The 23,675-nt window shown below is 37.4% G+C and overlaps 1 protein-coding gene across 1 annotated transcript; it reads right to left on the bottom strand.

The window, feature by feature from the left end:
• Nucleotides 1–1,834: 1,834 nt before the first annotated feature.
• On the bottom strand, nucleotides 1,835–21,800 carry TMBIM4 (transmembrane BAX inhibitor motif containing 4). The gene is made up of 7 exons (XM_061204796.1): nucleotides 21,625–21,800; nucleotides 13,692–13,800; nucleotides 12,223–12,328; nucleotides 10,935–10,968; nucleotides 8,495–8,612; nucleotides 4,406–4,451; nucleotides 1,835–3,868 (listed from the first exon to the last, which is right to left on the bottom strand). The coding sequence occupies exons 1-7, from the start codon at nucleotides 21,719–21,721 to the stop codon at nucleotides 3,662–3,664; spliced, it is 717 nt and encodes a 238-aa protein (XP_061060779.1). The 5' UTR covers nucleotides 21,722–21,800; the 3' UTR covers nucleotides 1,835–3,661.
• Nucleotides 21,801–23,675: the final 1,875 nt, after the last annotated feature.

Below are 23,675 nucleotides of genomic sequence, written 5' to 3'. Positions count from 1 at the left end.
TTTTTGTTGTTATTTTACATATGCTCCCAATATCACTGGCTTTGGAACCGTACAGGTCTGTGGTATTTATGGTTCTAACACTTCCTTGTGAGTGATATGAGTACTAGCTCAGAGCCTGGATTTCCTTATCTATAGAACGAAGCTAATACAACCTAATCTTGGTAGGGGATATAAGAGCTCAACAAATGGCCGCTCATATCATTTTCACATAATAAATTCAAACATGCACGGGACTATTTGTAAGCAGTATTTTCTAGAGATTTACAACATACACCAAAAACCAGTAAATGAATTGTCTTTAATCATGGCCTAGTAAACTCCTGTCTGGTTACTAGTAAAAGAGTTCATTCTGAGACAATTTATAGGTCCCTTTTTTCTTTAAATTTGTGTCCTTGAAGAAACCATGCATCATGTGGAAATTACTAAACTCAGACTACAGCAAGTTGTTTTTGTTTTTTGTTTTTTTAAACAGAGGCTGGAAAAAGCTCATAACATGCGGTATATTTTTTAAAAAATGCTTGAAAAACCTGCTTTCTTTAGAGATTAAGAAATTCCTATACAGCAAGTGAATTTCTATTTTAAAGTTAACTATATGTTAGATCTGGCCACCTCTCCCCAAACTACATGTTCACATTGCATTTTAAATCAGAGAAAGCTCACTTTCAGATAGTCCAAATTGACTGCATCTTGCTTAACATACCAGGCCAAGATACTTGGCACCAAAAAAGAAAAGTTTATTATGAAAATGTCATAGTGTTAAATATGTGCCATAATTCTGCATTACTGATGCTTTAAAAGGCTGAATCCTAGATTGCATTACTGAGAAAAAAACCTTTATGAACATGTTCCTCACCAGTTTATATAAAAGCAGTTCTAACAGAATAGTTAAATGGCCTTGATATATTTAAATATCCTTAATTCATTCCCTCATTCATACACTTGAGTATGCATTCTGTGATAGGCACTATGCTGGGTATACAAAGATGATGGGAACTAAACTACTGTCTTCAGGAACCTTTAACCCCTGATGGTGGGATAAAGCTTAAGGGTCAAACTGGACATTGCTTCAGCTCCATCACAGAGCTAGGAGGAGCCTGTGGGACAGGAGGCACAGGGGGTCGCACTGAATACCTGACAGGAAGCAGAATGGTTTCCCATCTCAAAGCCATGCTACACTACTGGCACCAGCTAATGGGGCCTCTACAGTCAGGCCTCGCCCATGGAATTCCTGATCTGAATAATCACTTAGTAAGGACTAGGAAGACGAATGGCATTCAGATGGTGACTCCAAGCTGCCCAGGCACTAGGTGACAGGGACTTCAAAACAAAGCTTTAAAGATGAACAAGCAACAAGAACTTAACTTCCCAGCTGCTCCAAAAAGGCCCACAACTGGCTGCTGACACCACTAATCCCCAGAAGTGGATCAAGTGGATAAAAGCCAGGTGCGAGGTCTGTAGAAAAGAAATGAAGGCAGGCAGACAGGGCCCACTGCACTTCTTTCCCCAAATTATATTCAATAAAAACAGATCTCAGATACTGCTCTTCCCTATTTTCCTCCTACCTCCCTGGCTGCACTTGGTACGTTTTACAGTTACCTGTCACTCTGTCCAAGCCCTGCTAATTCCCCTTTTTTATTATTTGTGAGTCTAGGTATTTTCACCTTTACTTGCTGTAGAAAATTGAGGTTGCATATGCCCTTTTATTCAGCAATTCTGCTCCTAGGTATATTCCCTACCTAGGCAAACTCTCATATCTATGCACACTGGGACACACACAGGGATGTACATATGGCAGTACTGATTGTGACAGTAAAAAAGGAGGAACCATATAAAATTCATTAACAGAAAAATGTATGAATAACTATGGTCAATTTACAAAACATAATAAACACACCAGTGGTTGTCAAACTTCTTGGTCCTGTGATCTCTTTACACTCTTAGAAATTACAACATTTGTCATATCAGAAAGACAAATCTTTAAAAGTTTACCTGTCATTAAAAAAATTAATTACATGTCTACACGATTTTTATTAACGAAACTACATTTCCCAAACCAAACAATAATTTACTGGATGAAAAATGGTATTGTTTTACATTTTTTAAATGTCAAATCTGCATTTGCTTATTGTCTCTAGTCACAATTCAGTACATTCTCCCTTTGGACCAACAATAACATTAATTAATAACAGCAGCTGACATTAATAAGCACTTAGTTTATATGATATATCCATCTCATTTAATCCTTATAACAGCCAATAAAGTAGGTGTTATTATTCCCATTATAAAGATAAGGTAAAAGACGTAAGTAAGGAAGAATAAGTAACTTGCCAAAGGTCACATCACCAGTAAGTTGCCTAGTAAGGATTCCAATTTAAATTCTCTTACCTATGATGCTATGTTAAACTTGAGTATAGCATTATGCAACTGGGTATTCAATAATTAATTGATAGTGATGGAGTCAAATTTACATCTAAAACTCACCAAAAGCTAAATCTATATACTACTAATTTATTTCAGTTTAGTAGTTTAATGCTTAGTGTTATGTGCTGAGTTGCATCCCCTGAAAATTCATATGATGAAGTCTGTCTCAGTCTATTCGGGCAGCCAAAACAAAACACTAGAGACTGGGTGCTTTATAAACAACAGAAATTTCTCTCTCACAGTTCTAGAGGCTGGGAAGTTTAGCAGGCATATTTGGTGTCTAGTTTAAAGGCCCTCTTCCTGGTTCATAGACTGTGTCTTTTCGCCATCACCTCATGTGGCAGAAAGAGTAAGGGATCTCTGTGGGGTCTCTTTTATAAGAGCACTAATCCCATTCATGAAAACTCCACCCTCATGACCTAATAAGCACATCCCAAAAGCCCTACCTCCTCATACCATCACAAGTGGGCGTTAGGTTTCAACAAATTATTTGGGGGGACACAAACATTAGGAGCACTGCAAAGTCCTAACTCCTAGTACCTCAGAATGTGACTGTATTTGGAGATAGAATCTTTATAAAGAGGTAATTAAAGTAAAATGAGGTCATTAGGATGGGCCCTAATCCAATATGACTGGTGTCCTTATAAGATGAGGAAATTTGGACACAGACAAGTACAGAGAGAAGTCCATGTGAAGACGGAGATGACCATCTACCGGCCAAGAGAGAGACCTCAGAAGAAACCAACCCTGCTGACACCCTGACCTCAGACTTCTAACCTCCAAAACTGTAATAAAATAAATTTCTGTTTAAGCCACGCAGTCTTTGGTGCTTTGGTACTTTGTTATGACACCCTAGCAAACTAATGCGGTCAGGAATTTACCAGTTTCATTGGTCACTGGTATACTGCTATAATTTTTAAATGAAACCTATACTTTAAAAAACTAATAATATTAAATTTTATGTCAAAATATCTGTCAAGCAGAATTTTAATTTTTAATATATCATTTTATAATGAAATGTCATTAACATTTTAATATAATTTTATTATAATACTGAATAATTCTCTGGAATTTATCTTTTATACTTTTTCTTTTCTAAATAAGATTAAAATCTCCTAGTAAAAGGAGATTTATACTTTATAATATAGTACATGGCATACAAATAAAATCTTAAAAGTATTTAATAGTTATATCTCAAACTTTATTACTTAATGAATCAGTTTCTATATACTGCTTTCAATCACTTTTTATTAACTGCTTCCAAAACCCGCAACAGGTGCAAGAATAGATTGATGATATCCAAGTAGAGGCTGATGGCAGCTAGTACATACTCTTCAGGTGACAGCCTATGCATCAAGGAGTGTGTGTCATAGATGATGAATCCACAGAAAAGAAGGGCTCCTATAGCAGCCAAGACCAATTCCACTGTCTCACTGTAAAAAAATAACTATAGGCAAGAGATTAAAATAATAATTCTATATTTAAAAACAGCATTAAGAATACTTAAGTTACTTGCTCTTAAGTTACATATTCTACATACGTATTTAATAATTCTGTACAACTTTGAATACAAATGTTAAAAGTAGAAAAAGGCAAGGCAGGTCCACTACTGTTGTATGAAAGGGTGAATGGATAAACCAATGGATATCCTCCTTTTATTAAATTACCCACCTGACTTTGAACAGTAGCATTCCGAATATAAATAATTTAAAATATATTTCTTATTCAGAATTACATGTGCCACTTGAAGGTTAGCAATTACAAGTGAGGGCCTCTTTCTATGTAATTTAACTCATTTGTTCATTCATCTTCCTTTCAATCAATAATATTGGCATAAGACCTTGATTTTTTTAAATGTCATTTTTAAAATCATTCTACATACAAATGTTCCCAGATAATTATAACCAAGTGTCTGACCATAAGATGCTTCTTATAGCTTTTTGAGATTATTTATATTTCAAGTTACCATCCTAAAACAACTTACCTTCAAGATTCCTGACAAGCACAAAATCCACAAAGTAGCAAATAGTCTATAAAAACAAAATATTAATAATTTAGAATATTGTTCCTAACCAAAAAACTTTGTAAACCCATTCAACATTTTCTGAAGAAATAAATCCATCCTGATATTTGCCAAAGAATAATTGAAATGTAAGAATTCTTTACTGTACAATGAATAGTGTAGAACACCCAGAAATGGAAAGAACAGGTATCTATTCAACATTTGTTTTTATGGTGTACAAAACTAGTTAAGAGTATCATTTTTAAAGTTTTCAATTGGAACATAAATATTGATATAAGCTAAAAATCATTAGAAGTATTTTAATTCTAGAGCTATAAAACTTCTAGAAAATCTATAAATGAACAAATGAAACAAAATTGCATTTTTAACCAAATAACAATAACAAATTATTCTGTGAACATGCATATCCATTAGTGATTGGGATTAACAACAGTTTAGACACTGAAGAAGATTATTGAACTTGAAAACAGCAACAGACACTAACCAGAATGAATCAGAGAAAAAAAGACTAGAAAAAAAAAACAAACAGAGCACCAGTGAACTGTGGGACAACATCAAGAAGCTTAGCAAATATGTAGTTGGAGTCTCAACAGAGAGGAGAAAGAAGGGGAACATAAAAATGTTTGAAGAAATAATGGCCAAAAATGTTACAAATTTGATTAAAACTTTACACTGACAGATCCAAGAAGCAGAAGAAACATGACAAAAACACACCAAGGAATATCATAATCAGATTACTGAAAATGTTAATCATATTACTGAAAATTACGAAGAAAATGTTAAAGGTAGCTAGGGGATAAAAGACATATTATGTACAGAGGCACAAAGATAAAAAAGCAAGACTTCTTGTCAGAACTACACAAGCCAGAATACAGTGGAGTGACATCTTTAGAGTATTGAAAGTAAGAAAAAACCCAAACCTAGAATTCTGCACCAGCAAAAATTACTCTCAAAAACAGAAGTAAAATGAAGATTTTTTTGCAGACACACAAAAGCTGACACCAACAGACCAGCACTATAAGAAACGTTAAAAGGAAATCCCTCAGACAGAAAAATATTAGACGGAAATTTGGATCTACACAAAGAAATGGAGAACAGAATCAGTAAATATGTGGGTGAACATAAAAGGCTTTGTCTATATTTTAAATCTCTTAAAGATTTAAAAATAAAAGAGCAAAAATAATAATAATGTATCATGAGGTTTATAACATATGTGGAACTAAGTTATGGCAACAATAGCACAAAGGTAGAAGAGAAGCAACCTAAGTATACTGCGCATGAAATGGTATATTCTTGAAGGCAGACTATGATGATTTAAAGATGTATAATGTAAAACCTAGAGCAACCTCTATTTAAAAGAACTACAGCTAATAACTAATAAAGGAGATAAATGAAATTAAATAATCCAAAAGAAAAAGAGAAAAGAAACAAAGTAACAAAGAATAGATAGGACAAACAGAAAGAAAACAAGTGGCAATAGAGTAGGCTTAAGTCCAACCATATCAATAATCACATTAAATATAAATGGTCTAAACAAGCCAATTAATAGCAGAGATGATCAGATTTGACAAAAAGTAAGATCCAACCATATGCTGCCTGCGAGAAAACGATTTTAACTCTAAAGACACAAATAAGCTAAATATAAAAGGATGGAAAAAGATATACCATGCTAACACAATCAACAGAAAGCTGGGGTGGCTATCTTAACAAAGTAGATTTTAGGGCAAGAATATTACCAGAGATAACCCCTTCATGATGATAAGGGGATCATCAAGAGGACATACAATCCTGAATATTTATGCATATAAAAACAGAGCTTCAAATAACATGAAGCAAAACTTACAGAACTAATAGGAGAAACAAACCAAGCCATACTTGTAGCTGGAGATTTCAACACCACTTTCACATTAACTGATAGAATAAGCAGGCAGAAAATTAGTAAGCCTGCAGAAGACTTGAATAATGCTATCAAGCTACTTGACCTAATTGACATTTATTAAACACTCATCTAACAACAGCAAAATATACATTCTCCTCTAGTACACAAAGAACATTTACCAAGATATCATAAAATGAATCTCAAAAAATGCCAAAAGACTGAAATCATATAAAGTATGTTCTTTAACAAGAATTAAATCAGAAATTAAACATACATAGTATTATAATCCACTTTGGTGAATCAAGGGCATGGTGAGATTCCAGCTCTCAGTTTTCTTGCTGGAATGGCCACAGAATTTCTTGGATACATCTGGTATACTTAAGTTAGACTGATGTATCTTGCCACCTCACCGTATAGATCCTTCAGGATTGAAAAGGACTCAGGACCTGCTTTTTCATACTTAAACCCTAGGGAAACTCCAAAGCTTCTGCACCAAGGAGTATGGGGAAGGTGGTATGAAGAACTGTAAACCAACTGAAATTTTACCTACTTGTAAGCTAGTAAGTTCGTCTGGCAGAATTTCATGGATGTTAAGTAGAAGACATGCGACTCTTAGGTCTGAGATGAAGAGTGGTTTGTAACAGCAATAGCAGTAGCTGAAGAACAGGCATAGGAGACAGGTGTTGTGGGAGTAAAGAAATGAAAGAAATAGAGGACAGAAGGTGAAGAAAGAAAATGAGACACTGATATTTAAGATTTCAGCAATGGAACAACCCCTAGTGATGACAATCACTACGATGTGATGTCTACGATGTGGACACGGCAGGAAGATGAAAGCTGCCGAAGTAGAAGAGGTCCAGAGATATCAAGAAGCCAAGGTGATGGATGGGCCTAAAATGCAGTTTGATGCTAACATCTTTAAAGCATGAGGGAGGCTTGACCAAAAAGGGAATGAGTAACAGTAATGAGCAAGAGTATGAAGCATATAGCCAGACAGCATAAACCTTAAAGCAATGAATGTCCAGCAGGCTGAGGAATAATGAAAGGAGCATTAGGGGACAGAAGCAGTTTTCAATACTAACCCCCCATCCCAAACAACGTAGGGTGTGGGGGAATGATCAGCTAGAGAGCAGTGTTCTCAGGGAGGAATCGACTTTCAGCTGAGATAAGGAAGAAGAAAGAATTTATTCTGAAGAGGCTAAAATATAAGGAAGATATATAAGGAGTTCTAGAGACTATAGTAGAGTGGATGGGAGGAAGGGGTGCATATGGAGATTGGGATGGGAAGAAGAAGCAGAGAAAGAAACTACATATACAGCATAAATCATATATAACATACAAATATACAAAAAACATCCCCCCCCCAACATACATATAAGACAGGAAAGGAAAAATAATGTTGCCTCTCCCTAAATCAAACTCCATTCTAATACAACTATAAGCATCCTGCACAATTGTCAGTGTTGGCTGACCAACTATATTTTACCCCCATAGAGACTTCTGGTAATCTGGATTACCAGAAAAAAAGGGGGAGGAAAGAAAGTTTCGTAAAACTAGACCACTTGTAAATTTTTAGTGTTGTAACCAGAAAAAGAACAGAAAGTGTTTGAGTGATTATGTGCAAACAGAAGGCCATTTTGAACTGAGGAAAGAGTCTAGGCATTCTTATCAAGGTGAGGGTGATAACAGTACCATTATCCTAGTATAAAAAGGATCATTCCCTATATTAATTAGTTTGAAGAATGATACAGGTTAATTCAGATGGATCAAAAAGATTTTAAAGTTCATGCAGACTCCTGGGTCACAATTACCTTGCTTTTGCCACAAAGATGTAGATGGTAACATTTGGTAACATTTATGCTAAGACAAAGATCTAAATAATTTAGGTAAATTTCATACCATTTATAAAGCATGCAAGCCTAGCCTCTCTAGAAGGCTTAAATTTTTTCGCATTCACTTCCCTTTCAATACGGGGGAAGCAAAAGACTCAAAGCCACTTTCCATCTCCTAGCATGCTCTGGGAGAGTAGGGCCTGGCCCTAGTACTCAAAGGGATGACCTCTCATTACCCTCCATTTTTAAAGTATCCAAAGCTAACAGTATAGAACTTCTCTCAAAACTAGGTAATACTAAATATACTTATCTATCATAACCATGATATATATAACTTACCCTGCTCCAAATTTGCTGAAATCTCTCTTAGATTGTAGAGTACATACAGTCAAACCAAGAAATACTGCAGTAGTCAGTATAAAAGCTTGCAGAACAATATACACGTCATAGAAAGTAACTGTAAAATTACAAAACAGTGATTTAAAATACATATAAACATACTCAATATAAAAGTTTTTTTCTAGTGGGAAGCAGCCACATAGCACAGGGAGATCAGCTCGGTGCTTTGTGACCACCCAGAGGGGTGGGATAGGAAGGGTGGGAGGGAGACGCAAGAGGGAGGAGATATGGGGATATATGTATATGTATAGCTGATTCACTTTGTTATAAAGCAGAAACTAACACACCATTGTAAAGCAATTATACCCCAATAAAGATGTTAAAAAAAAAGTATTGGTTTCTTTGTACACTTGAAACTAATAAAATTTTATAAATCAACTATACTTCAATTTTTTAAAAAAAGAAATATTAGTGTATGGGAGGATGTAAAAAAAAAAGTTTTTTTTCTGTCATATAACAGAAGTGCCTTATTTTGTCCTGTACTACTTGCTAATAAAACAATTATGGAAAGATTCTTTATTCAGTCTTCAATACTGGTACAGTAAAACCACACCTATAGTGCAATAAACAGGCTCCAAAATATACAGCATAAGGGGTCACGTTATTATGAAGTTAAAGAAATGACTAGAGAGATATCACACAGCTAGTTGGTTTAGGAGTTTGGGGGATATGGTGAAATGATTCTCACCCATTTCTGTCCCCACTGCAGTTTATCACCATAGTTGACAGTGGTGACTGTCAATTCTGGCTTAAATATCAATAGGATATTCTATAACAACCTAATTGGGAAAAGAATTTGAAAAAGAATAGATACATGTATATGTATAACTGAATCACTTTGTTGTACACCTGAAACTAACACAACATTGTTAATCAACTATACTCCAATATAAAAAAAAAGTTGAAAAATATATATATATATATCAGTAGGGATGGTTCTGGGTCCTGTGGCTGGCTGGGAATTCCCAGGCAAGAAAAATATTGGGGCTGTCTGGGGCTGTCTGCCATTTACCAACACCATAGGGAACAGAAACCAACCACTAATTGCTTTATATCCAAATCTGCATTATCTTGGAGTACGTTATTGGGGGTTTACTGAATATATATCGAATTCCCTTCTGAAGTTTTAGAATGACCATCTGGATTGACTATGGCTACTGTAACACAACTGCTTAACATTTTAACAGAATACTAAATTATAACCTATTTAAAGGAAATTAAGTACTTTGAACCCAAAACCATTTAAGTAATTTTTAATTTGAGGGGGATTAATTATCCAGTTCTTTCTATTCCTAAATGCTAACTAATTGGACTTTCTCTACTTATGCCATTACAGGGTTAGGAAGATGAACAAAGAAAAGGTAAACCATGAACTCACTTTTGCTTCTCATTAGAAATTTCAGTGTAAGATTAGGTGGATTCCAATAACCCTGAAATAAATCTCTCTCCTACATCCCTTACAAATGGTGGGAGCCAGAGACGACAGAGATGGACTTGATAGTAACATTAATAGTAAGTAACATTAATAGATAATAACACTAATAATAAGTAAATATTAATAATACTTCCTTTCTATGCTGAGAAATTTCAATCCTATTTTTTTTAGTTGTTATTATTATTTATTTATATTCTGATTCTTTTATAAAAGAGATGAATTACCAAAAAATAGATTCAATAAAACTGGCATTAAAAAGTTAAAAACAGTAATGACAAAATAGGAAGAGATAAATATATTAACAATAAGGATCAACAATTTACTGTTATTGAGAGTAATAGTCAATTCTGATCTTTTTAGTATACCAGATTAATCATTTTGAGTCAATCAGAATTTTTATTGTTAATAAATCACAAAACTTTTTACTTGAGGCATTACATAGAGTACATCAAGTAACTATAACAGATACTTCCTTTTAAATATATATTTAACACAAAATACAAAACAGAAATGAACAGTTTCTTGTAGTGCCATTTGATAAAATATGAGGATATAATAATAAAGTACAGTTCAATGCAGACAATTTGAGATACTGAGCTTATGTGATGAAAGTACATGGCTCCAAACATGTTATCAGTTCTTCTAAGCTCCCTTTAAATAAGGGAAAAGATTAGCTATGGTTGTCTTATTTTCACAAATGGATAAACAAAATGAATATTGTTCTTATTCCTATTGTTTTCCTAATTCTTTTCCACTTCCTCTAAACTCAGTTAACTACATAAACATTTAATTTTTGCTTATATTTTAGGAATTCTTCATCCTATGCCATATTTTTTAATATGACATTCCATGATGGTAAGCTTTAGCCCCAAATACGTTTTTATCCAAAACATTTACCCACATTAAAAAGTTACTGTAACATATGGAAGCACAATTATGGCTTACCAACGAAGGCCACAGTCAGAGCTTCCAACAGTGTCTAAGAAAAAGAAATTGAAATTACATAGGTGCATGTAAAATTTATACTATGTTATGTACATGTTCTAATTTCCAGGAGTTCAATGTGATTCCATATGCATGATCTCATTTTAGCTTCAGAGCAGCCTTGTGAAGTATATGGGACAGATAATAAGCCCACCATAATGAAAATGAGACCTCAATGTATTAAGTGAGAATATTCAGAATTCTTTTTTTTTTTTGGCTGTGCAGCACAGCTTGCAGGATCTTAGTTCCCTGACCAGGGACTGAACCCAGGCCACGGCAGTGAAAACACCAAGTCCTAACCACTGGATCGCCAGGGAACTCCTGTGAGAATATTTAGATTCTAACTGTGATCCCATTACTCCTTGAACTCAACTAGATTTTTCATATCTGTAACAGGAAGATTCTAAAAGTAATACAGAAAATTCTATTTTTCTCACTCACTATAATGTAAATAAAAATGAAACTGCAAATCATATGCACATTTATAAAAACCTCACTACCTCACACAAACAAACACAGGAAGAATAAAATATTTAAGTAGTACTTTGGTGTGGCAGAGTCTTGAAACTGTCTCTGAATATTCTTTTTTTTCTTTCTTCCTTAGTAACAGAATTTTTGCTTCAACACACAACTGTTCAGATTAATCATTACATTTTTCAGCCTCCCTTGCAGCTAGATCTGGTCACAAGACTATATTCTAGTCAACAGAATGTGAGCAGAGAGGCATACAACTTCAAAAAGCAAAAAGGCTTGCTCTCTCCTTTCTCTCTTCATTTTTTTAAGTAAATGGATAGAATGTAGATATGGTGGTGAGCTATCTTATACCATGCAACACTTTAGAAATGTCTGAACCATAGCAGATGAATGGGCCCCTGAGAACTTCCCTGAACAGTCACTCAGATTTTTATATGAAAGAGAAGTAAACCATCTTGTTTAAGCCATTGTTATTTTGTCATTGTTTAAGCCATGTCAAAAGTAGCTAAACTCATACCCTAAATAAGAGTTAGGGATATTGAGCTTCATCCTCTAGCTTCTCTTTCCCCTTAATTACATATCTTTGTTTTACATGCTTACTCTAGTTAGATTTTATCTGATAGAAGATTATCATAAAGGTAAAGCCTTGAATTTTTTTTAAAAACTCATTAATTTTGTTCTGTTACTGTAACATATGTATATGCATTCAATTAAATAAATAAATTTAAAACTCAGGAATAAATGTTAAAGGAACAGATATTGTCAAAGTACTCACAAATCCAAAAAGCAGGTACAGGTTAAGGGGATGCTTATGTCTGTTTAAAGTCAAGGCTAAAATCAAACCCAAAGATCCAAGGGCACACACCAAAATTAAGGCAGGACTGAAAGACAAAAAATTAAATCATTCTCAAGTTAAAAAATACTATAGTTTTATGCAATTTAATAAAATTTGTCTATGTATTTGTGAAAGTACAGGAAAAAAAATCTGAAAGGATCTACACCAAACTGTCAAAAGAAATTATTTTTCCATGGGGAAAATTTGAGGACTGTGAGATGGGGAGGAGCAGGAAGACAAAGAATCTTCCCCACAGGGACTTCCCTGGTGGCGCAGTGGTTAAGAATCCGCCTGCCAATGCAGGGGACACAGGTTCGAGCCCTGGTCCGGAAAGATCCCACATGCCTCAGAGCAATAAGCCCGTGCACCACAACTACTGAGCCTGCGCTCTAGAGCCTGTGAGCCACAACTACTGAGCCCACGTGCCACAATTACTGAAGCCCGCAGGCTCCACAAGAGAAGCCACTGCAATGAGAAGCCCACACACTGCAACAAAGAGTAGCCCCCATGCGTCGCAACTAGAGAAAGTCCGTGAGCAGCAACAAAGACCCAACGCAGCCAAAAATAAATTAATTTTAAAAAAACAAAAAGAAGAATCTTCCCCACAATGAATGGGGAAGACGTAGCCTTTTTACTTCATGAACTTCTAACATACTTGAATAATTTTTGCAATTAGCATACTGCTTTTTTAAACTAAAATACAATACATAAAAACTATTAAATAATAAACCAATTTTATACCTAACTACTTTTTTTAGGGTATTTACTATATAGCTGTAATTTAAATTAAAGAACTTTACTCCAAATAGCAAACTAATAGTTCAAGATTCCCCTTTCGTAAAGGGAGAATAGAAATTATCGACTTCTAAGAAAATATTCATTCTCTACTTTTCCTTTCCTTTAATATAAAGAACCTATATTACTTTTAGCCGTGGAAATAATTATTTTGGAGGTCAGATCTTAAACAAATTAGGGATGAATCATATGCAACTCCTTTGAAAACTTTTCAGTGAAATTTTCCTAGCTGTGAACCAACACTAAGGTAAGTTAAACTTTTTTTAAGTACCTTTAACTTTTCAAGCACTGTCTTGGGCTTTGGGGACAGGGCATAAGTCTAATAAACACACAAAAAACTAAGACTTAAAAAAACTGCATACACAGTTAAAAATTCTTAACACTATTCCAGGAGATGAGGATTTAACCCTATGAAATTAAGCTAAAAAGTTTAGAGGTAAATACCATATTGTAGAACATTTTCCTTATCGAAACTTATTTACAAGAGTTAATAATGAACCTTTTTTACGTTCTAACCTTAAAAGTTAATAGAAAAAAAAACTAACTGCTCATATTATGCCCTTTCAGTGATATGCAACAGCTGAAAATGATTCAGAACCATGTCATTACCTTACCTTTCATGAACAAATGTCCGTACAGAATCAAAGTATAAAAAAAACGTGGATGTCACTGTAGTTAAGAGAACTTGCAGAGAAAGGATGCTGTAGACTTTTCTTAGAAAGGCTGAAAGAGAAAAAAGTTACACATGACTATTTTCTTAAGCATTTATCAGAGAACAGCAAGATCAAATTTCTTCTTAGAAACATTAAATTGTTACATGAATTCTTTTTAAAATCTTAATCCAAATAATGCAATCTGTAACTAAAACTAAAAACAAAAACAAAAACGCCTCCCAAAATATCAAAAATATTAAGTGATAACTATCCTCCAGGAAGCATGAGCTTAAAAAAAATTAAGTTAATGGTCCAGAATACAAATGTTTTCATCAAAATAAAAAGAAAACATTAAATGCATATTTGTAAAACATACAACAAAGCAAAAGATTAAAAACAGAACATTTTAAAGAACAAAGCTATGTTGAAACTGAAAAGCAGGAATAGAAAGCATATGGTTAGATATAAAATTAAAAGAGAAATCTTAATTTCCAAGCAATACAAATGTTTCCCCAAAATGAAATTCTCCATAAAAGGCAAACAATATTTAAACTTACTTTCACTCACCTATTTTTATTTCTCACTTCTAGTACCTTTACCTCTAGTTTCTATATAAGAAATTCTTACTTTCAAAATATTACCAACATCCATATATCAACTCCAAGGCCTAATGATCTAAAAATACTTATTAACATCTTCTGAGCTACAGATGACATAAATGATACAGTGAACACCCAACTCACCACCAGCTTCAGAAATAAAACATTAACAACAGTTCCCACCTCTCCTTAACAAACTGCTAATCATCTTTCAAGATTCACCCTTTCTCGGGACTTCCCTAGTGGTCCATTGGTTAAGACTCGGCACTCCCACTGCAGGGGGCCTGGGTTCGATCCCTGGTCAGGGAACTAGATCTGGCATGCCACAATTAAGAGCCTGCATGCCACAACTAAAAGATCCCGCAGGCCGCAACTAAGACCCGACGCAGCCAAACAAGTAAGTAAATAAATGTTAAAAAAAAAAAAATTCAGCCTTTCTCAGTTCCCCAGTCTGAATTAAATGTTCCTCCTCATGTTCCCAAGGGACCCTAAATATACTTCTAGTCACTTTATTTTATAGTGATAAGTCTACTTGTCTTTCACTATTAGACTATAAAGACTAAAAAAGCTCCCTAATAATAGGATAATAATATTCATTTTTATACTCCTAGCACCCAGCCAAGGAGTTGGCACAGAATAAATACTCATTAAATTTTATTTGCTTTTAAATAAACTTATATTGAATTAATGAAAAGTGAATCTTGCCAGTCAGGGAAAAGGTCTTATTCTGAAACAATAATAGAGCCACATAACTTCTATAGAGCATTGTTCTTAGGCAAGAAAAACACTATTGAATGACTTTTACCCAACAAAAGATGTGATACTGTCTCTTGACTCTCATGACAAGGCGAATATGATAAATGTTCTCTTTGAAAAAAATTCCTACCCAAGACCTGGTTCCTCAAGGAATGATGAAGTGCTTTGACGGCATGTCTGCCAAATATCGAGTAATAAATATTTTATAAGAATAAGGGAATTTTCATAAATACTAAAGATTTAATTCGTAAAGGCCCCGCAATTAAATCTTAATCAGTGTTTCCTTCTGGCACCCTTTCCAAAACATACAGTGAGTTTTTCCTCATGTCTTAAACAGGTTTTAATGAATGTATATCGTAACCAGTGACTCACAGTCACAGTGAGAATCAGTCCTACTTTGGCCTAGGCAGAGGTAATCTTGAACAAAAAGGAGATAAATAGTGTTCATTTCCACAACCAATCTACAACTTACTTTCTTAAAAAGGCCCTGATGTCTGCAAGCTTTGGGAAGTCGTTTCTGCCTTTTTCACAAAAGCAAAGAATCTGCCATAGACAATGTTACTTGGGCTATGTTTCCGCAAATTTAATTCTAAACCAAAGGTCAAACCACTATTCCCCCAAGGGATTTTCTGGACTGTAAAAAAATCATATTCTTTACTTTTGATACCCTACAATGTACCTTATGTAACTCAAATCTATTGCACATAATATATATTCTCAGTTAAGCAGTGAAAGTCAATGTTAATCCTTAACATTTTATGGACCTGTTCTACAGTCAAAACAGTGTGTTTAATGTTTATTTGTATATGTGCGTGTGCACAAGTGCATATGTGATAAAAGACTGAAAGAATACAAGTGAAGGTGTTAATAATGGTTTTCTTTGGGCAGTATGACTGAAGGTGATTTCCATGTTCAGTTCTTTGTTAATCTGTGTTTTTTTAATATATCACCAATAAATATTTATTACTTTTGTAACAGAAAAACATTTTAAAGAAACCTATGCAGGGGGCTTCGCTGGTGGCGCAGTGGTTAAGAATCCACCTGCCAACGCAGGGGACACGGGTTCAAGCCCTGGTCCGGGAAGATCCCACATGCCGCGGAGCAACTAAGCCCGTGTGCCACAACTACTGAGCCTGCGCTCTAGGGCCCGCAAGCCACAACTACTGAAGCCCGTGCACCTAGAGCCCGTGGTCCGCAACAAGAGAAGCCACCGCAACGAGAAGCCCACGCACCGCAACGAAGAGTAGCCCCTGCTCGCCGCAACTAGAGAAAGCCCACACGCAGCAACAAAGACCCAATGCAGCCAAAAATAAAATAAATCAAAAAAAAAAAAAAAGAAACCTATGCTAAGCCAATAAATTCATCATAAAAATAATCCTTATGCAGATACTCTAGATCACAGCTTTTCTATACTCTTTAAAAATGAGAACTTAAATCAAATCTCACAAAAAGTAACACCTGACACCCATTTTGAATAACTAACATAAAAAGTGGCAAAAGATATACATACGCAGCTCACAGGGAAAAATAAAAGATCTGATATGAAAACAAGCCAAACAGCAATCTTTCAATTTTTTTCTTTTTTTTTTTTGAGTCCTAATTTCTCCCCTTCTACTTCTCCCCTTTCTACTCAAACTTAACAGGCTAAACCAGGAACTCTTCATTTCTACCCAATCTGTAACCAGCACCAACATCCCCCAAGCCAAAAATGTAGGAGTCATCTCTCACTCCCCTCCCTTTTCCCAATCCATCAACAACTACCACAGCTTCCACCTGCAAAGTCGACCTCTTTGGTCTCCTCTGCAGCCTCTCCAGTCAGTCTTATGATCTCTCACCTGGACTGTTAGAGCAGCCTTCTAATTGGTCTCTACGCTTTCACTGGTCCCACCTGTAGTCCCAACCCATTCTCCACAGCTGTCAGCAATCTTTTTGTAAAGTAATCCGTATCACGTGACTCCCTGCTTAACTACTTTTAATGGTTTCCCTTAAACTTAGAACAAAATTTTGAAGATTCTGTGGGGGCTACAGGCCCTACATGATATGGAACCTCTCTATCCTCATCTCATACTACTCTTCCTTTTCCTCACCATGCATTACCCTCACTAGCCACCTTTCTGTTCCCCAAACATGCCAAATCCTTCCTGCTTCTGGGCCTGTGCCTTTGCTGTTTCCTCTGCCTGAAATGCCCTTATCATTCTTTATATGAAATGATGGTTTAACTTCTGACACTCCCTTCAAGTGACTCACTTCTAACAAAAAGAATAAGGTGGAAGTGGCAGTGTGTATTATTTCTAAGTCATAAAAGGAAACACCTGTCAACTATACCTCAATAAAAAAAAATTTTAAGGCAATATGGCTATACCTACTTGCTCTTTCTTAGATCACTTGCTCTAGAGCAGCGTTTATCAACCTTTTTTTGTCATTGCCCATCTAAGAAGCCTTCTGAACGTTTTTATCCTAATAGTCCTCCAATAAAATTTTAATGCCACAGGGACTTCCCTGGCGGTCCAGTGGTTAGGACTCCACACTTTCACTGCTGAGGGCCCGGTTCAATCCCTGGTCAGGGAACTAGGATCCCAAAAGCCACGTGGCGTGGCCAAATTAAAAAAAAAAAATTTAATGCCACAAATATACTGTACATACGTTTATGTATCACAACTCTTTGGAAGGCTACAAGCCATTGAAATACCTGAGATTTTTTGCTCTCCACCTCAGGAACCAATTTTCACCCTCTTGGAGGCAATACTGTCCCCACTGAGAATGAACACTGTAGGAGAAGCCAGCTGCCAATGCTGTGAGAAATCTCAAGCAGCCCTCTGGAAAGATCCATGAGAAAGTGAGGTCTCCTGCCAACAGCCAGTGAAAAACTGAAGCCTTCTGCTAATAGTGATGTGAGTGAGCCTTCCTGCAAGCGTATCCTTCACCACCAGTCAGGATTTCAGATGACTGCAGCCTCAGCCAGCATCCTGACTACACCTATGACAAATCCTGAGCTAGAATCTCTCAGCTACCTGGCTCCTAGAAACTGATAATAAACATTTATTCAAGCCACTAAGTTTTGTGGTAATTTGTTACACAGCAATAAAGACTAATACAGATTTTGGTACCTGGAAGTGGGATGCTGCTGTACCAAAAACCTAAAATATGGAAGAGGCTTTGGAACCAGGTAGTGGGTAGAAGTGGGTAGGTCTTTGAGGTAAAAGCTCAAAGAGCCTTGAAGAAACTATAGAAGGATGACGCCTTTACGGAGGCTGTGGGTAAGGACTTAAAGAGAGGAAAATCTTATGGAAACTGGAGGAAACAGAATCCTTGTTATGTACTTGCAAAAAATTTAGCAACACTGTCACCTGTGGGAACATGGAAAGTAGAAGATGTGCCTAATGAAGTGGTGATCAAAGTAAGGAGATTTCCAGACAGAGCATGCACTTGCTGCCTTCTCGCTGCTCATACTAAAATGCAAGAGATGACACAGCATGTGATTATAAAATTCTTTGTTAGAACCTCACAAAGGGACTTCCCTGGCGGTCCAGTGGTTAAGACTCTGCGCTTCCACTGCAGGGCGCACGAGTTCCAGCCCTAGTCAGGGAACTAAGATCCCGCATGCCGCATGGCGCGGCCAAAAAGAAAAGAAAACAAAACGAACCTCACAAATATCCAACATTGTACTTCAGGAAAAATCATTCAAACAATAGGGCTTCGGAGAGGCTTGAGGAAATAGTCACTCATCAGTCTCAGCCAAAACTCACTCTAAGACATTTGGGTGTGGCTTTTATTTAATGGAGTGAACCTCAGTAAGAATCACAGGAGACCCACAAAGTTTTTTGAAGAATTTTATTGGCAAAAATACCACCAAATTATGCTTATCTTACCTTTGGATGTTGGGTGTGTGGATACAGGTAATTAAAAAATTCTTTAGTTCCACAGAGTCTGAGAGGAAATGTACTCAGAAGAGCTATACTTAAGGAACCATACCCAAGGAGCCTCACCCATACCTTTAGATGACAAGATTCTGAACTTTGAGCTGATGTTATGATAGGATAAGACTTTTGGAGGGTCTTAGCTTGCATGTGGAAGAAAAATAATTTGTAGCCAGAGGGAAATAAATATGCCTGTAAGTTCTTTGACACATCTTCAAAAGGTGAGCCTAAATACCCTCCCCTTGAATGTGGACTGGACTTAGGAACTTGCTTCTAATAAATACAATAAGGAAAATGTGATGGTGTGTGGGACTGCCATGACTAGGTCATAAAAGACACTGCAGCTTCCTCGATGGTCTCTCACGGATTGCTTGCTCTTGAGGAAGCCAGCCACCATGCCCATGACACTCATGCAGCCTATGGAAAGGTCATGTGGCAAAGAACTAAGGCCTCTGTCAACATCTGCATGAATGAGGTTTCCAGGAAGCGGATCCTCCAGACCAGTCAAGCCCTAGCTGATTGCAGCCCCAGCCCACAACTTGGGTGGACTCTCGAGACACCCTGTGCCAGAGCCACCTAGCTAAACCTCTCCCAGATTCTTGACTCTCAGAAACTGTGTGAGGTAATAACTATGTGTTGTTTTAAGCGTCTAAAATTTGGGGTAATTTTTAATAAAGCAATAGATAACTCGTACACCTGGCTAGCTCCTTCCAATACAACACAACTGCCATCTCCTTTAAGAGTTCTTTTCCCGGCCGTTCCTGAACTAAAATTGCTGCTATTCTAGACCCTAGTGTCTACTCCATCACTGTTTCTTTTCTTCAGGGAACTTAGCACTGTTAGTAGTCTATTTGTTTGCTTGACTCTTTAGGGTCTATCTCCCCTACTCCTCCACCCAAATAACAACTCTAGAGAACTGAAATATTATCTGGTTACTGCTATATCCCTAATATTGGTAGGGAGCCCAATAAAGTTGCGTAAACAAAGGAAACCGCTCACCTTCACTCACCTAGCTAAAGAAATATAGATTAAAATAAGATAACATGTTTTACCCACAACAAGAGTCAGTAAACTACAGCTAAGGGACAAACCCAGCACATCACCTGACCTTGTAGGCGTTACTGGGCACAGTCACACTGTCACGTGTGTGTCCTCTACAGCTGCTCTTGCACCACGATGGCAGAGCTGTGCCACAGTGTCTTTAGAACCCACAAAGCTGAAAATATTTACCATTTGGCCCTTTGTAGAAAATGTTTGCCAACCCCTGATCTACCAGATTGCCAGATACTAAAAAGTTTGATGATCTCAGTGTTGGTGAGGGTGCAATAATAGAATTAATACAATGGAAAATTGTATTTTCCTCATATACAAATAATACAATGGAAAATTATTCAGCCTTAAAAAGGAAACTCTGACGCATGCCATAAAATGAACACACCCTGAAAATATGCTAATTGAAATATACTAGTCACAAAAAGACAAATACTGTATGAGTCCACTCATATGAAGTTATCTAGAGTGGTCAAATTCATAAAACAAAAAAGTAGAGGGGTTGGGGCTCGGGAGAGAGGAAAGTGGCAAGTTGTTTGATGGGTACAGAGCTTCAGTTTTGCAAGACGAAAAAGTTCTGGTGATTAGTTGCATAACAATGTGAATATATTTAACACTACACACTGAACTGTACACTTAAAAATGGTTAAGATGCTAAATTTTTAATGCTGTATGTATTTTACCACAATTTAAAAAATTTTTTATTAAAAAAACTGAGTTTTATTGCCAAAATAGTTCCAAAATTCACTTCCAGAAACACAGATCAAGATTCTTAGCGCGCGAGCGCTTCGTAAGTCCTCTCCCAGAACAAGTTCCAGCTGCCGGATAGGATGAAAATCTGCTGCAGCTTCTGTGATCCATTGGCTGAACTAGAGCGGACAATGAATTCCACTTACATGAAGCTGAGCATTTTAAATTCAAAATAATTTCTACCCGCTGGACATTACATAATAACTTATAACTAACATGGCATTTTGACTGACCTAGGAAACTTCCATTCCCAGCAAGTGCCTCAACAATACTCACACCTATGTTGAGTTTTAGGTCCTGCAGAGAGAAAACAGTAAACAAGATAGATACGGTCCCTGCCCTCACAGTTCTTACAATCCAGCAAAGAAGACAAGGACATGGAACCTGGAAACAAGTTCACACCCCCTAAACCAAAAACATCCAAGCAGATAACTCCATTCACGGGTACGTCACGATGATCACATAATAAACTTATTTTAACCGAAAAAATAACCCTAGGTTTCTCTTAACTGAAAGATGCCACATTCAGGCTACTGAGGTTTACAACTGTCCCCTTCTCCACCGAAGACAGGGTTTAAGGCACGATGGGTTCAGGTTTCTGAGCGCACTGCTGAGGGACCACCTCCTCTCCCTCCGAGCCCCTGCGGAGGGAGAACGCTCTTGCTCCGAGCCGCCGGGGCCGGCAGGAGAAGGAAAGGCTGCCCTCTGAACCCCAGGACACCGGCGCTCTCCCCCGAACCCGGCCGGTGAGGATGCTCGCCTCAAAGGCCGGCGGCGCGGCGGGACCGACTAGGGGCGGCCGGGACGGGCCCGGCGACGTACCCATTCGGATGTGCACGTTGGCGGAGGCCACGCAGCTGCCATAGTTGAAGTCGTCCTCGATGGAGGAGCAGGGGTAGCGAGGGTCAGGGTCCGCCATGTCCGAACGGCACACCCAACCACCTTTCCGAACTGAGACGACGCCAGCACAACAACCTCCAAGCCACTTCCGGAGGAAGCGATCCAGCCCCAACTAGCCGAGCGGCTGAGGCCGAGCCAAGCCCCAACTAATCGATGATCTCGCCTCAAAACTTCAGTTAGGCTGAGAAAAAGGAGATGGCTTCAGATGAGGGTGGGAGAGAAAACGAGTTACATTCTCGGCGTCATCTGAAGTGAAGGTTTTCTCAGATTTTCCTCCACAAGCTTCTTAAATCTTCTGACCTGGAGAGTTGCTAAAAGTGATAAAAGCGAAGTCCCATTCATCCTTCCTTTCAACAAATACCCATCTCATTCATATACTCTGTCAATAATCACACTAGGGAGACACTTAATTACATTATTTTTATTGAAGTATAGTTGATTTTATTTACACTATTTTTAATAATAACAATCCCTAAAATTATTGAGCACTTTCTATAAACCAGGCTTTCTTAATGAGATAATGCTTAATCCTGGAAGACAAGTCGGAGCCAACCAGGGAAGAGTGGAGTGATGTAGGTAGGTTCTCAAGGGACCAACATCTGCAAAGCGGCGGGGAGCAGGGAGCAAAGCTCAGTTTGAGTAGGGCACAGATGGCAAAGTATGAGGCTGAATAGATAAAGGCCAGATCACTGTCTGCCAAATGTAGAATACACATTGTAGAGTCATGACCACAGCCAGGGAAGAAGGGATGTTGCTGTACTAATAAAAGAAATGATGGTGGCAAACACGATGGATCAGAGTGAATATTCATGGTATTGCTGTCATTCCAGTACAAAGATGAGGTGTAGATACACACAGAGTAATATCATCCCAGGATCCCTTGGAATTTTTTTGACGCATTTACTTTGATACACCCACATTTGCCATCCTCACTTTAACCATAACACTCAAAAGACTTAGCAAGTAGAACTCAGAATAGCTGTGGAACGGTCTATTCTGAAACTAAATCCTTAAACTTGATATTATTGGAAGCTTTTTTCTAAAGAACTAAATTCAGGGCTTCCCTGGTGGCACAGTGGTTAAGAATCTGCCTGCCAATGCAGGGGACACAGGTTCGAGCCCTGCTCCAGGAAGATCCCACATGCTGCAGAGCAACTAAGCCCGTGCACCACAACTACTGAGCCTGCGCTCTAGAACCCGCGAGCCACAACTACTGAGCCCGCGTGCCACAACTACTGAAGCCCGCGTGCCTAGAGCCCGTGCTCCACAACGAGAAGCCACTGCAATGAGAAGCCCATGCACCGCAGAGAAGAGTAGCCCCCACTCACCACAACTAGAAGAAAGCCCACGCACAGCAATGCAGCCAAAAATAAATAAATAAAATAAAATAAATAACGAAAAAAAGGAACTAACCTCATTTCCATAAAGACAAGCAAAAAAAAGTTACCTTTTATGATTTTACAGGCATTTCAAAAACACATTACTCATTTTAATATAAAGTCATAATAGGATTTATTATATAGAACTAACCAGAGTTGGACTGGGAACCCATCATCTTTTTTTTTTTTTTTAATGTCATACTCTTTTGCTTTTTTTTTTAAATTTTATTTATTTATTTTTTATTTTTGGCTGTGTTGGGTCTTTGTTGCTGCGCTCCGGCTTTTCTCTAGTTGCGGCGAGCGGGGGCTACTTTTCGTTGCAGTGCACAGGCTTATTGCGGTGCCTTCTCCTGTTGCGGAGCATGGGCTCTAGGCACGCGGGCTTCAGTAGTTGTGGCTTGTGGGCTCCGTAATTGTGGCTCACGGGCTCTAGAGCGCAGGCTCAGTAGTTGTGGCAGACGAGCTTAGCTGCTCTGCAGCATGTGGGTTCTTCCTGGACCAGGGCTCAAACCCATGTCCCCTGAATTGGCAGGTGGATTCTTAACCACTGTGCCACCAGGAAAGTCCAAACCCATTGTCTTATTGACTAAAAGC

Source organism: Eubalaena glacialis, chromosome 11, assembly GCF_028564815.1.
Source record: "Eubalaena glacialis isolate mEubGla1 chromosome 11, mEubGla1.1.hap2.+ XY, whole genome shotgun sequence".
Classification (NCBI taxonomy): Eukaryota; Metazoa; Chordata; class Mammalia; order Artiodactyla; family Balaenidae; genus Eubalaena; species Eubalaena glacialis.
This window is presented reverse-complemented; position numbering and strand designations above follow the sequence as displayed.